At 42.2% G+C, this 14,719-nt stretch overlaps 1 protein-coding gene across 1 annotated transcript; it reads left to right on the forward strand.

The window, feature by feature from the left end:
• The first annotated feature begins 1,131 nt into the window (after positions 1-1,131).
• Positions 1,132-12,162, forward strand: strap (serine/threonine kinase receptor associated protein). The gene is made up of 9 exons (XM_084000047.1): positions 1,132-1,638; positions 2,033-2,168; positions 3,863-3,944; positions 5,082-5,154; positions 6,195-6,294; positions 6,405-6,542; positions 7,078-7,214; positions 7,810-7,959; positions 11,370-12,162. Exons 1-9 carry the CDS (start codon positions 1,527-1,529, stop codon positions 11,429-11,431), a joined length of 990 nt encoding a protein of 329 aa, XP_083856173.1. The 5' UTR covers positions 1,132-1,526; the 3' UTR covers positions 11,432-12,162.
• Positions 12,163-14,719: the final 2,557 nt, after the last annotated feature.

Consider the following 14,719-nt stretch of genomic DNA (forward strand, 5'->3'; position numbering starts at 1 on the left):
TTTTTAAATTTTAAATCGGTGTTAAATTTAATCGGTGCACAAAAAACTGCATGAACGGAGTTTTATCTTGTGGATGATTATAAAGGTGAGGGAAAAAGGTATTTATGGGTCTTCATTATTCCTGGGACCAGGGCCGTTGTATATGGGAGAAAGGTGATGATAATTCTAGGGGCCCAGCGCAGTAGGGCCCACAAAAAACCCAGTAGGCCTATGACTGAATTATTCTGCTTAGACCCTGACTAATACTCATAGTAATGCTGTATTAGCATCAAAACAAAGTAGGCTAAATAAAAAATAATAATAGCCTACATAGTAAGAAAAAAAGTGGAAAAGTCAGGGGGCCACTTTAGTATTCTTTCAGGGGGTCCAGAATTCCTAGCAACGGCCCTGCCTGGGACACTGTAGTTATTGATAGCATTGTGTCAGTTGTTTATCACTTCTTCTTCTTCCATTCTCAATGTCAACCTGCATCTTTTTCACAGTCCGTTTCAGCTTCTGTAGGTGTAAAACATCAAATGTCCAGTTTCTCCTGGAAAGATCAATGGCAACAGCCAAGCATGGGGCAGTCCTCCTGTGCATAAACAGATTCAGTATTTTGTTAGAAAAACTGTTCAAAAAGTCACAATAATGTGACAAAGTAAAATAAAAATAAAAAGCATTTGGATGCAATTTAGTTGCAACATCTGACTTCTCTTCAAATGCAAGAAGTTGTTAAATGGCATTAATAAGGTAGAGGTCCTACACGCTGAGCTAAAAATCCAACAAATTTAACCAATCTACATTTATTTTCGTGCAAATCGAAGATGATCTATCAGTAGGCCTATATATATCCTGTAGGGGGCAGAATTACCCTGGAAATAACCTGGTGACGCGCATGAGAGAGTGCCGTCGAGCCTTCAAAATAAAAGCAAAACACAAGTGCACACACGTTTTGAACAAACTAAAATATCGTGATTTTGTCTTAAAATAGAATGCAATAAGCTGCTAACCTATCGTGTAGAAGCAGAAGTTTTACAGTTTCATAATGTTATTTATTTATGAGGTTAGTTGGGTTGGTTCGTTGGTAAGTTAATATTGAACATCGTTTTTTTCAGTCAGTCAGTCAGCAGCAGTCAGGTTGTAGAAGTGATGCTTTTATTGTGAAACGTCACACCGGAAGAATGACTCCTGTTGTGGCTAGCGGAACACCGGCTATATCACTCTGCGGTGATTGCGCCGCGTTGCACGTTGCTAGATAGTTGCAATGTTGTAGCTATTAGCACGAGAGCCATTCCTTAGCTGGGGAGGGAGCCATTCTGCCATTCTGTTTCACAAACCCAGGTTTTTCATTTCTCACAGGCCACTCAGCAGCCAGACGCCGGCCAACGGAAATTACCCAACAAAACCCCCGCTCACTCAGCCTGCTGTCTTGTCTTTCTCCTAGCCCGCTAGCCTAACCCAGCTAGCTAACTAGCCGGCTAACCGCTAGCGCCCCACCGTCTCCTCCCTTCACTAACTTACTAACTGTCCGACCCGGCGTGAAGACCATGGCGATGAGACAGACTCCACTCACCTGCTCGGGTCACACCCGGCCGGTGGTTGACCTGGCCTTCAGTGGGATCACTCCATATGGATACTTTCTAATCAGTGCCTGTAAAGGTAAGTTAGGAAACAAAAGGTTTTTTAATCAAGATGTGGGACAGGATTTGACCGTTTAACGTTGGATATTCGAACGTTACTCAAACGTTACTCTCTGCTCACTTTGACTGTTTTATCAACACCAGAGTACTTACATTGGTCATTAAAACCACTTAAATTAAAATATGTTGATAAGGTTTGGCCCATGGTTACAGTGCTAAATCAGTCGTTGTCAGAGTAAAGGCAGTCTGTGGCTTGTCAGTCACCTGTTGACAGCTGCATCCACAGCTTTTGCCGCCGCTGTCATCTGCTGCTGCTACTGTGTGTGTGTGTGTGTGTGTGTGTCTGTGTCTGTGTCCAGATCCAGACCAGAAGATGTAACACTTGTGTCCTCTTTGGTCTCTTTCTTTGTCAGATGGCAAGCCCATGTTGCGCCAGGGAGACACAGGGGACTGGATCGGAACGTTTCTGGGTCACAAAGGCGCTGTCTGGGGAGCCACTTTGAACACAGACGCCACCAAAGCAGCCACGGCCGCCGCTGACTTCACAGCGTGAGTAGTGTGGTCCAGCTACGAGGGACTGACAGACCCTTTTACCCACACGTGAATATCCAGAGACGAATCTCAAATAACCCATCCACCCTGAATGCATCTCATTATCTTACCCTGTGTTCTATCCATACTAAAATAGATTGTCAGCATGGAAAAAAAAACACTCAGTAATCTGATTTCACTGCAAAACCCACTATAATCATGATTTAATGTACACAGTGCTACTTGCTTACATTTGCATACTATATATGCAGTTAATTTTAATAAGAATTAATTGGCGATTGATTATTCTTCCATGAATGTGAGTGTATATGTCCGAGGTCCGCATCATGAAGCCACGTATGTAGGTTTACTGGCCATTTTCTGTGCCAGCCTCAGATCTTCTGGTATAAGATGGTTCAAGATTATCTGGAGTCAGTCATCACCATGGCAACACAGACTGCATGGTAATCTGCTCGACAGCAGGTTAATTTCAGAACAACCATCCATCCATCCATTGGCTTATCCGTTGGCTGGTGAAGCCAGTCTCGGCTGACACAGGGCGAGTCTGTCCCAGGGCAAATATATAGAGATTTAGAGTGTCAAACATTACGTCAATAGTTTTTAAATATTGGTTTGAAAATGAATGTTTATCTTCAATGGCTCAATGTGCATCATCAGCACCACGCCCACTTCTTACTAAGCAACACTCAGCTGTTGCTCAACAGATGGGCCAATGTTGGCGAATCATAGATGATTGTTTTCCTGTTTCCATTTGCGTATTTTCTAGGACAGGGGTTCTCAACTAGTCTCACTCTGGGACCCACATTTTCCCATGGTCATTAAGTCGCGACTCACTTTTATAGAATTCAAACCAAGATTTTTTTTAAAACCTTTAAAAACTAATGTTGCTCTTTATTGAGCAAAGTGCATTTCAGAGCACATGAATGAAACTGAGGAGGACCATGACAACTGCATGTACGGAAGTGAATAAAAAAATATCAAACTGCACAAAATGGAGAACAACAAAACGATATATTTGACTTCTAATGCATCTCTGCATTCAGAGCATATTCACAAAAGTGAATAAATATCAAATTGCACAAAATAAAGACCCACAAAACAAAACAAGATTCACTGCATTCAGGCCACATTAATAAGAAACTGATTTCTTTGCATTCAGAGCAAATAATAAGAAACTGAGGAGGAGCATTACAACTGCATGTGTTCGCGTGATGCATGCCTTTCAATATAAGTCATTTTTCAAAATAAAAGACATGTCCAACATCAGATGTGCATTAAATATTATTTACTTTTTTGGCCAGCTGTCCGCGACCCACCCAGAACGGGTCCGCGACCCACTTTTGAGTCCCAACCCACCAGTTGAGAACCACTGTTCTAGGATGAATACATAGATTGATAGCTTCAATTTTCTTTTTTAAAATACTGATGTCCAATATATATATTTTGTGATCAACTCTTTTATTTCATTTCTTTTGGTTTAGAGATAACAGAGCAGTCCATACAAAATCATTGTCAAAATATGACATCAACAAAAAACAAAAAATAAACCCCCCAAACAAACAAAAAAAAGGGAAGAAAAAGAAACTTTGATCTCTGATGTCCAATATATTGTGCGCAAAGATGGATATTATTGAATCAGTGTGGCTACATGTACTATTGTCAGTTAAAACATGACCTCTGTGCTTTTTCAGAAAGGTGTGGGATGCAGTGAGTGGAGACGAGGTCCTCACACTGGCACACAAACACATCGTCAAGACTGTCAACTTCACTAAGGTGAGTGCTCATCCCGGATGTCGGTGAACTGTTCACAAGAAGACATCGGTAAATATGATGGGTTCTGCTGCTTTTCTGTGACTGTGCAGAAGCAGACACTGTAACTCGACAAGAATAATAGCACAGGTACCTCGGATGTAGATTACACCTTGGTTGCATATTAAAGGGATAGTAGCATTTTTTTTAAAGTGGGGTTGTATGATCTACAAATAGCCCCTAAGTACTTTAATTGCAGTAGAAGACTCTCTGCACTCCTCCCGTTAGCAACGTCAGCCCATAGCCCTGCCCAGAGATTTACAACATACAGTGTTGTGAACAGACCCAAAGAAACGGCCTATTTCCGCGGCCTAAAGGAGGTTTTACCTGAAAAACAAAAACACAGTTCCATTGTTTCCTTTCAATATAATTTTTTCCAGCCCTTCAACGTGCAGGAAAAACGCAGTTTTTATTTGGACCTAACCAACTGCTGATCGGCGGGCGCTAACCCTGGGCGGAGGGATACGTGAGTTGGTTAGCTCCAAATAAAAACTGCGAACAATGGAACTGTGTATTTTTTTTCAGGTAAAACCTCTTTTAGGCCGCGAAAATAGGCCGTTTCTTTGGGTCTGTTCACAACACTGTATGTTGTAAATATCTGGGTAGGGCTATGGGCTGGCGTTGCTAACGGGAGGAGTGCAGAGAGTCTTCTACTGCATTTAAAGTACTTAGGGGCTATTTGTAGATCATACAACACCACTTTAAAAAAATGCTACTATCCCTTTAATGACAGCAAGAAACCAAAGGGGAATAAATATCTCATTTACCTTTTTATCTGCTGTCTATGTTTGGCTGACACATTTCCTCCTTCGCTTCCTGCAAAAGCCCTTCCACTCACACGCTCAGAGCAGAGACACATTGACAATTCATTACATTAAGTGCAGTAAAAGTTTTATGTAAGTGTTATAAATCCTCTAAAACCTAAGAATAGACGTTTACGCTTAACAGCTGAATGTCAGGACAAAATATCAAGTGTGTTTTTAAATGCTCGTAAGCACCTAGTGCATGAGTTACATGTTGTGGTCATTGTGTCTCAAGTACTAGTATTTGGGTGTAAGCAATTGAGAAAAACTGTAATATTCTTGTGCTTCTCTTCTTTAGGACAGCAACTGTCTGCTCACTGGAGGAAATGATAAGCTGCTGCGTATCTATGATCTTAGCAACCCTGAAGCAGGTGAGTGAATGTGTCGAAGAGGGAAATCCCTTATTTAAAGGGATAGTTAAACATTTTGGCAAATTGTCCCGTTGCCATAATCCCTATAGTTTTAGGAGTAGGTTCATTACCTTTAATTGTCGGTGCAAGCTATTTTTAGAATGGCGGAGCAGAGCCGTGAGCTGCTCAGAGCTACGCTACGGATTTCTTGGTTTCCCTCATCAAATGATCAAATACACAATCCAACAACTTCAAAACGCTCTGGTGGACAAGTTGTGACCTGCACATTCACCACGCTATGAGATAATAACAGAAAGTTACCAGACAGAGTTGTTTTCAAGGTAAATTCATGCAAAACCCCTAATGTGCGTTCCTGTGGGGGGCAGTTTTTTTCAGTTATTTTTGAGGCAAATGCAGAGATGCTTGCCGAAAAACTGCCACCGACGGGAACGCACATCTGTGGTTTTGCATGGATTTGCCTCTAAAACAACAATGGCTCGTAACGTTCCATTATTATCTCATAGCGTGGTGAATGTGCAGGTCACAACTTGTCCACCAGAGCGTTTTGGAGTTGTTGGATTGTGTATTTGATGAGTTTGATGAGGGAAAGCAAGAAATCCCATTAGCCTCCGTAGCGTAGCTCTGAGCAGCTCGCAGCTCTGCTCCGCCGTTCTAAAAATAGCTTGCACCGACAATTAAAGGTAACGAACCTACTCCTACAACTATAGGGATTATGGCTATAGGCCAATTTGTCAAAATGTTGAACTGTCCCTTTAAACATGTATCTAGCTAAATGGAAATTTTGATGGGTTTTTTCTTAATTTTGCCCTTGTCTGTACAGCGCTGCCCTCTGCTGGAGACAGCTAACATTTAAATTGCATATAAGAGTTTGTGGCTCAGTGAGACAGTTTGTCCAATAATGTAAGACAGGAAATAAAGGAGCTGCCTTAAGTTCAGGAAGTAGTGGAGCTGTGCATAGAGCCCATAGACGCAAACTTCTCAGAAGTATGTTTCAAATTAGCTTTCTGCACTGTTGACTGTTGAATCTTTGTGTCCTCCAGCACCACAGGAGATCGCAGGTCACACCTCAGCCATCAAGAAAGCTCTGTGGTGTAATAACGACAAGCAGATCCTCTCCGCTGCAGACGACAAAACCATACGGTGAGCGAAGTGGCTTTGCGCTGTGCGTTATAGCAGATCTCTGCAAATCTGGCAACACACCAGAGATCTTTTGGATGCTACAACCTCTGTGTGTGTCTGTGTGTGTCCAGGCTTTGGGACAGGAGCTCCATGGAGGAGGTGAAACAGCTGACATTTGACACAGCTGTGAGCAGCATGGAGTACATGGAAGATGGAGAGATTCTTGTGATCACGTATGGAAAGACGATCGGCTTCTACAACGCTCTGAGGTATATATATATATATATATATCTGAATGAAGCATGTCTACGCTGGAAACGATGTCCATAGCCATGAGAATAAAATGTGACTTTGTTAGCTCCATATTATTGAGTTATACTGGGACATTAACCTTTTGCAGCTCTCTATTCTTGTAGTTGGGCTGCAAAATATGTATTATCAGATATGACAGCTCCTTTTTGTCACATTTATCTTTCTGTTACAATTTATGTTCTGTTTCAATACAGTTATATAAATGAAACAGATGTTGTCATAGAGAAACTTACTGGTCAAGTGGCCACACCTTTTCCTCATGGGCAGCTATTGTGAATATACATAATCGCATTTTTTGTCATTGTGGCCATCAAGGCATTTATGGCGCACCTACAGAGTCCAAGACAAATTTCCCTGAACGGGACAATAAAGTTTACCGTATCGTATAAAATATATTTAATAAAAGCGTATTTCATCGAACAAGATGCTCAAATAATTCCTTGTGACTTTGTAAATCGTCTTACAATGTTATTATTTGTTCACATTTCCAAGCCTGGATCTGATCAAGACTGTGGAGGCTCCGGCAACCATCAACTCCGCCTCCCTCCACCCAGACAAAGACTTCTTTGTCGCCGGCGGAGAAGACTTCAAGCTCTACAAATTTGAATATAACTCTAAGGACGAGCTGGGTGAGGAGCAGAGATATAAACTTCTTCTCAGTGATTGTGTTGGGTTTCCTCCAGTCATTTGGATCACAGTAGATTATCTGAGGCAGGTTTCTTTCTCTATAAAACACAGCAGGACATCCTGTTGTAGAAGATTTGCTTTTGTAAGGGTACAATGTGCTTGCTGGCTAGAATGACTGATGAGGGTCTTATCCTGAAATGATATACTAGATTATTTCCTTTTAGTGCAACCTTATAAAGCTGTTATGTGCTAAGTAACTGCAGTGAACTTGGTTTGATCAGCGACTTCAGCACTGTGAATGAATGACTTGCTTTCAGAGTGTTAGAGTGTTTTTTTCCCTTAAAACAGGCATAAAGCAAGTTCAATACACAATACACAAAACCCAGATCCTCAAAAGTTTTACAGTTGATTTCTGGGCGGATTATATGGTCCATTTAACGCCTATTTCAAAACTAAAACACAAAAATGACTCGGATCTCAAAGTGACATGTAGTCTTGTGTCTCTGTTGTTAAGAGAGAATAAAGAACAACAGAAAATGTTAAAGTCAGATCTTTAACTATGCCTTTCCACTGTGTTGCTGCCTCTCCCACCTGCAGAGTCCTATAAGGGTCACTTTGGTCCGGTGCACTGTGTACGCTTCAGTCCAGATGGTGAGCTGTACGCCAGCGGCTCCGAAGACGGCACCCTCCGACTGTGGCAGACGGCGGTGGGGAAGACCTACGGCTTGTGGAAATGTGTCCTTCCAGGTAATAAACCATCTTAAAGCAGTGATTTATACATCCACTGCTGGTCGCAGAGTCAGGAATAGAGACTGAAAACACTGTAGTTGCTTCCGATTTACTTCCGAATGAAGTTGCAAAAATATTGATATTGATACTGTAAGTAGAAAGAGACGTGCAGAGACACTGAATCCGGGCTCCGTGACCTTGTGCTTCCTTTTCTCTGGGAATACAAAGTCAAGTTAAAAGATAAATCAGGATCTCAGTATCTGATTGCACCTGTTTTTAGTGGGTGTTTTGGCGCTTTTCCACTACACAGTCACGGCACAGCACGGTAAAGGTGCTTTTCCACTACAGCTGAGTTCTTCTAGTTCCTCCTCAGCAGGGGTGGGGTTGTCGCAGGGGCGATCGCGGGGCCGCATTGTCCGTCTCTCTATTTTTTCGATCCTCTCGTCCAGGGTTTGAAATTAACTTTTTGACCTACTAGCCAAGTGGCTAGTAGGTCAAAAAAGTTACTCGCCAGACAGATTTTTTACTAGCCAAAACCAACAAGTTGCTTCACTATTGTATTTCGACGTCACTAGTTATAGCAGTCATAGTAGTACCATATAACAGTCATTCTGTTCTTCTCAATCAATTGTGCTCTGTAGACGATGACCTTTCAACTTTTCTGGAATAACAGTAGTTTATGTGTGGCGGCCTGCCACAGGCTCTCACAGAATTTTTTTTTTTTTTTGATGACTTTCTTTAATGGAAGCAATTTCACAGGTAGCAACATGACAGTACAACGTGACATAGAGACTTCCATTCTTCCGTTTTTTCCCCCAGTTTTTTATCCCTCCCACAATCCCACCCCACTCAAAGAAGAACAGTATAATAATAATTTTTAAACAGCGCTTCACCAACTCTCATCTCTGACAGTCAGTCCACCTGCCGTCTCTCTCGCACGCACGCACACACACACACACGCACGCACGCACGCACATACACACACAGACACGGGCGCATGGACAGTCGGCACTTTGCCGCTCGTAAATGCGCTATATCGCGCTGATTGTACAGTGTTCAAATACCCCCCCCCCCCCCCCCCCCCGGTCCGTCCGTCCGTCCGTCGGATAGTCCGACCACCGACTCCGGCGTGCTAACAGCTACCAGCTAACAGCTACCAGCTGTGCTACAGCAGCTGACTGAGCCTTTTGGAGCCGCGGCTCGGCTCACGTGGACTCGGTGCGTTCCTCTCGGTCAGCTGTGAAGCAGCAGCGGTCTGATAAGCATGATGTCCATGACGTGTCCCGTTATTCGCGACTAAGTTGTGACGTTGTCAGGTGACTATAAGCTTATAATACACTGGGGGAAACCCTGGAAACAGATTGGGAGTCTCTTTTTTTTCTAGCTCGCCAAGTGGCGAGACAGCTAAAAATCTGTCTCGCCACAGAGGAATCTGGGTCGCAAATGGCGAGTGGCGACCGCTAATTTCAAGCCCTGCTCTCGTCAGTTCCAAACTCACTCGTCTGCACCTCGATTACGGACCACAGTGTGATTTTCCACACAGCAACATTTAACTCAGGTGAAGGAATAACAACAGCCTTGATACAGATCAGCGGTCGCTGTTGCCACGAGACAGTTGTTTTTGAGGCAAATGCAGAGACTGCTTGCCGAAAAACTGCCACCGACGGGAATGCAAATCAGTGGTTTTGCATGAATTTGCCTCTAAAACAACAATGGCTCATAACGTTCTGTTATTATCTCATAGCGTGGTGAATGTGCAGGTCACAACTTGTCCACCAGAGCGTTTTGGAGTTGTTGGATTGTGTATTTGATGAGTTTGATGAGGGAAAGCAAGAAATCCCATTAGCCTCCGTAGTGTAGCTCTGAGCAGCTTGCGGCTCTGCTCTGCCGTTCTAGAAATAGCTTGCACCGACAATTAAAGGAAACGAACCTACTCCTAAAACTATAGAGATTATGGCAATGGGCCAATTTGCCAAAAATGTTGAACTGTCCCTTTAAACGTGTATATAGCTAAATGGAAATTTTTATGGGTTTCTTTATCAATTCTTTTCTTTTCTTTTTTTCTTTTCTAAATTTTGCCCTTGTCTGTACAATTGCATGTAAGAGTTTGTGGCTCAGTGAGACACACCTGGATTAATCAGTTTTTAGTGGGTGTTTTGGCGCTTTTCCACTACACAGTCACGGCACGGTAAAGGTGCTTTTCCACTACAGCTGAGTTCTTCTACTACCTCCTCAGCGGGGCCGGGGTTGTCGCAGGGGCGATCGCGGGGCCGCATTGTCCGTCTCTCTTTTCGATCCTCTCGTCAGCTTCAAACTCACTCGTCTGCACCTCGATTACGGACCACAGTGTGATTTTCCACACAGCAACATTTAACTCAGGTGAAGGAATAACAACAGTCTCGGGACAGATCAGTGGTCGCTGTTGACGCTCTGTTTTTGAAATTTCCGAGTTTGATTCTCATGTCGGACGTAGCGCTCGCGAATCTTCCAGTGAGCGCTCTGCCCAATCAGTGGAAGGCAGTCTGCTGACGTCACGTTTTAGTATCGCTTCGGCTCGCTTGGAACCAGGGCCGAGGAGGTAGGGCTAGTGGAAAAGCAAAAAAAGCGGGCCGTGCTAGTGGAAAAGCGCCATGTCTGTGGCAATTTCAACTTTGTTTCATTACGGAGATATTAAAGTTGTTACTATAGAGACTTGTTATTCCACCTGTCAAAGGTTTTTGGCATTTGCCAGAGATAGATTTTAAATCAAAGTCAATGCCAAAAAACCCTGACTTGTTTGGATCCTAAACTTCCCATAACTTAATAGTACCTTAAAGGGATAGTTCAACATTTTGGCAAATTGGCCCATTGCCATAATCCCTATAGTTTTAGAAGTAGATTCATTACCTTTAATTGTCGGTGCAAGCTATTTTTAGAATGGCGGAGCAGAGCCACGTGGTGAATTGTCTACGAGAGCATTTTGGAGTTGTTGGATTGTGTATTTGATGAGTTTGATGAGGGAAAATTACATAGAAGACAGAAGAGGTATAGTATTGTTGAAATTGCACATTATTTTTCTCAAGACATTTCAGGTTATTCATAATATGTTTTATAAAAGGATAGTTCATTAACTGTAAACATCTTGATAATGTACTTTTGCACTAAAACAAAGGGAAACATTTTGATCTCATTATTTATGGGATGTTATGCTATTATTTTACTGGTCCGGCCCACTTGAAATCAACTTGCACTATATGTGGCCCTTGAATTAAAATGAGTTTGACAACCCTGGCCTAGATGTTGTGAATAAAGTTGATCAGCCGTTCATGACCTCCAAACACAGCCCTGAGTTTTGTGTGTCAGCAGTGTTGTGGCATATTGTTGTATATGTTTTTATATTACTTGTGTATTATGTTTTTAATGTTTCCTCTTTCTGTCTTGCTCCTCAGAGGACCTGGGGGCAGAGAACTCTGAGCAGCTGTACACCGCGCCCCCTGAGATCAAAGCCTGAGGAGAGAGCAGCGCTGTCTGGAAACAGGATGAGAAGCAGAAGAAGGAAAGGAGACGAGTGGAGAGGTGTTCCAGTGAGTTCTATCAGGCCCCAGCAAGGAGCAGAGTCCAGAGCATCTCCATCCATCAGGAACTGATGTGGATATTATGACAGCCCCCGGCCAGTCATAGACCAACCATCTCTCTCTCTCGCACACAAACACACACACACATTTTATGCAGTCAAATGGATTTGAATGGGTGGGAGAGTAAAGCAGTAGAGCTGTGAATGTCTGTTACTCATCGCTGCCTGCTTTCTCTCCGATCAGCCCAGTTCCGTCTGTCTGTTTAAACTCATTTTAACCCTCGAATCCTGAATCCCGCGAACACATGATGCTAAGATCGGTTTTGGTTTTGGAATTAAAAGAAATGAATTAATGGGCTGGACCAAGGCTTTTACTTTTCAGAACATGGTTGAGAATACTGGAGGTCGTTGCACAGTTTGTGCTAAAGTTAAGACGCTTTCGTTTCTTCAGAAACCTTGCTTATTATTAGCTGCTGTTATACTGGTTGCCTACATAAAGTTATGTGTCCAAATAAAAGAAAATATTGTTTTGCGACAAAGTGGAAAAGGGAAGAAAAGTCGTTGTTTGTTTTTTTTCCATTTTGGGTTCTGTCTACATTTGTGTCCAGTGATTGAATAAACAGATGCATTACAGTTTTATTTGTAAGTAATGCGAAAAGAACACCTGGGTTTTCTGTTTGTTTTTTTGTCTTATAGGCTGTGAAGCTATTTCACAGGCATCTCTCCTCTATGCACACACTCACCACACACATCCAACACACATACACGCACACAACAAATACACTCGCATACAGTACAAACGGACAAACATGGACATACTTTACCACACACACACTAGCTCTAGCTCTCTCTCTGTGTCTCAATCAACTTCAGTCCTTATCAAAACTACTAAATATTGTTTGTTTTTTTAGAATTTTATTATTTTTATTGACAATTTCATAAAGGGTGTAACTGATTTAAAAAAAGAAAGAAAAAAATGACAGATTTTCAATATAATAAATTATCAGAGACCAGAGATTTTTCACATGTTATCACAGTCTTGGATATGAAAAAAATTAAATTATTAAAAATATATATTTTTGATGCATTGTTAGTTTTTGTGTGAAATGCTCCTTTATTATATTTTACTGATGTGCCACAAGAGAAACCACAATAAGCATACAACATGAGAGATAAAGTCACCTACTTGTTGATCAAATTTAAACATTAGAGGAAGAAAAATTAAATTAAATCCAAGATTGCTCTTAAAATAAGATTGGTTATAGTTTTCTTGTTAATTAGGATATTTCATAGGGTATTTGGCTTTGGGTAAAAACAGCTGAAAAACGATACTAGCCCTATAACATACTACCAAATTGTAGTAGTATCAGGGATCTAGACCCAGCTTACCTGCTCATCCCTAGCTATGCTTCTGCTTCTACTCTGCCTTCGCTACGGCTGCTGCAGCTGCCTTGCTGCCCATGAGGTTTTGCAAACCCACCACTTCCCCAGCATCCACCTGTGGGCTCTGTCTCTTGATCCCTCGTGGGGGGTCCGCTTCATTACCTGTAAATGTCTGGCAAAGCAGATCATTCAGGGAACGAATATGAGACAGAGCCTGACGCCAAACCTGCTGCAGCCATGCTCAAGAATATGCTGCCCATGCTGTGCTTCAGCTTGCTTACGCTCAATAAATGATTTCTTCTCATTCCAGAGTTGTCTGTCTGAACTAGGCTTTTATATGGAGATCATCAGCATAGTTTCTTTGTTTGTGTGTGTGTTGACCGGTTTTACTCTTAGTACGCTGATTATCAGATTAAATATTTTAAATCTGACAGGTCTAAGCTTGGAAAATGGTGGAAATATTAAATTTAGAGTATTCTCCATCAAAATGAAAAGGGTTTAATGGAAAAAAAATGATTCTTATTTTTTGTTTTCTGTCTAAGCTAGAACCCGCAATTCTGAAATGGGCCAGCAGATGAGGATATGGACTATGAGACCGGCTCTGACTGTGTCTCTGTGGCAGATTCACAGGCATGTAAAGGGTCAAAAAGGCTAAAAGTCTGTAAATGAAATGATGATGATTGTGTTGCACCTGGTGGTCCTCCTCTTACTGCTTCTTCTTCCTGTCTCCATCTCTCTCAGTCTGGGATGCACCAGGTGAGGTTGGGCTCTTTGGATATTACCGGGGGAGGGGTCAACAGAGGAGGGCAGTTATTTCAGAAATGATTACACAGAAAAAAATTGAATATTATTTTTCTTCAGGAAACACACAGTGATGCAGAAAATGAGACAGACTGGAGGTTGTGGTGGAAGGGGCAGTAGGCCTACGTCCTGTCTCATGGGACAAACTTATCTGCTGATGTGGCCGTCCTCTTTTCTCCAGGGCTGAACGTCCACATCCTGTCCACCACTGGAATTGCACAACAGAGTTCACATTAGACAGAGCAGGAGAGGAGCCTCACCTGCAGTCATCAGTTTGTCAGAGTCAGGACTGGTGGATGTGTGGCACTTTAATGTGAAGCTGTTACAGGACCAAGTTTTCTGTCAGACTTTTCAGACGTTCTGGGGAACATGGAGGGACAGGAAGAGGGAATTTGAGTTGCTGAGTCCATGGTGGGAGGTGGGTAAGGCTAACATTATAGGGTTTTCTGTCAACAACATACAAGTCACTCCACAGTTACAGTCAGCAGAGTCATTCATTGCTTTATATCACTCATCAGAGTTATTTACAAGATTTGACCCCAACCAGTGCATTTTACCACTTGAAAATAAGTAAAAGGACCATTACAATGCATACATCAGAGTATTTCTGCCTGCCAAAAATGGATTCCAGGCCCTGGTATTGCACAGTGAGGGGGTTTCTGCCCCAAAATGACTTTATATCACTGAGCAGTTATATCTACAATATTTATCTTCAACCATTGCTTTTTACCACTTGAAAAATGAGTAAAGGGCCATTATAAATTGGAGTATTTTGCCTGCCAAAATTAAACACATATGGCCCTGTGGTGTGTTAATTCACAGGTGTGAACCAGTGAGGTATGGACTAAACCCTGGTTCAATTTAATATAGGACCATCTTTGTATGTAGAAAACGTTACCATCAGATGTGTATTTACTGGGGCTGGGAGGATCAAACAAGCATGTGACAAGATGCTTCCAAAATGAGCTTTTGAGTTGAGTTTATCTATGGTTACAAAAAAGTCCCACAGTCTTTATTTTCACCGTGGAGGAGGAAGACATT

The sequence above is a fragment of the Trachurus trachurus genome (genome assembly GCF_905171665.1).
Source record: "Trachurus trachurus genome assembly, chromosome: 23".
Lineage (NCBI taxonomy): Eukaryota > Metazoa > Chordata > Actinopteri > Carangiformes > Carangidae > Trachurus > Trachurus trachurus.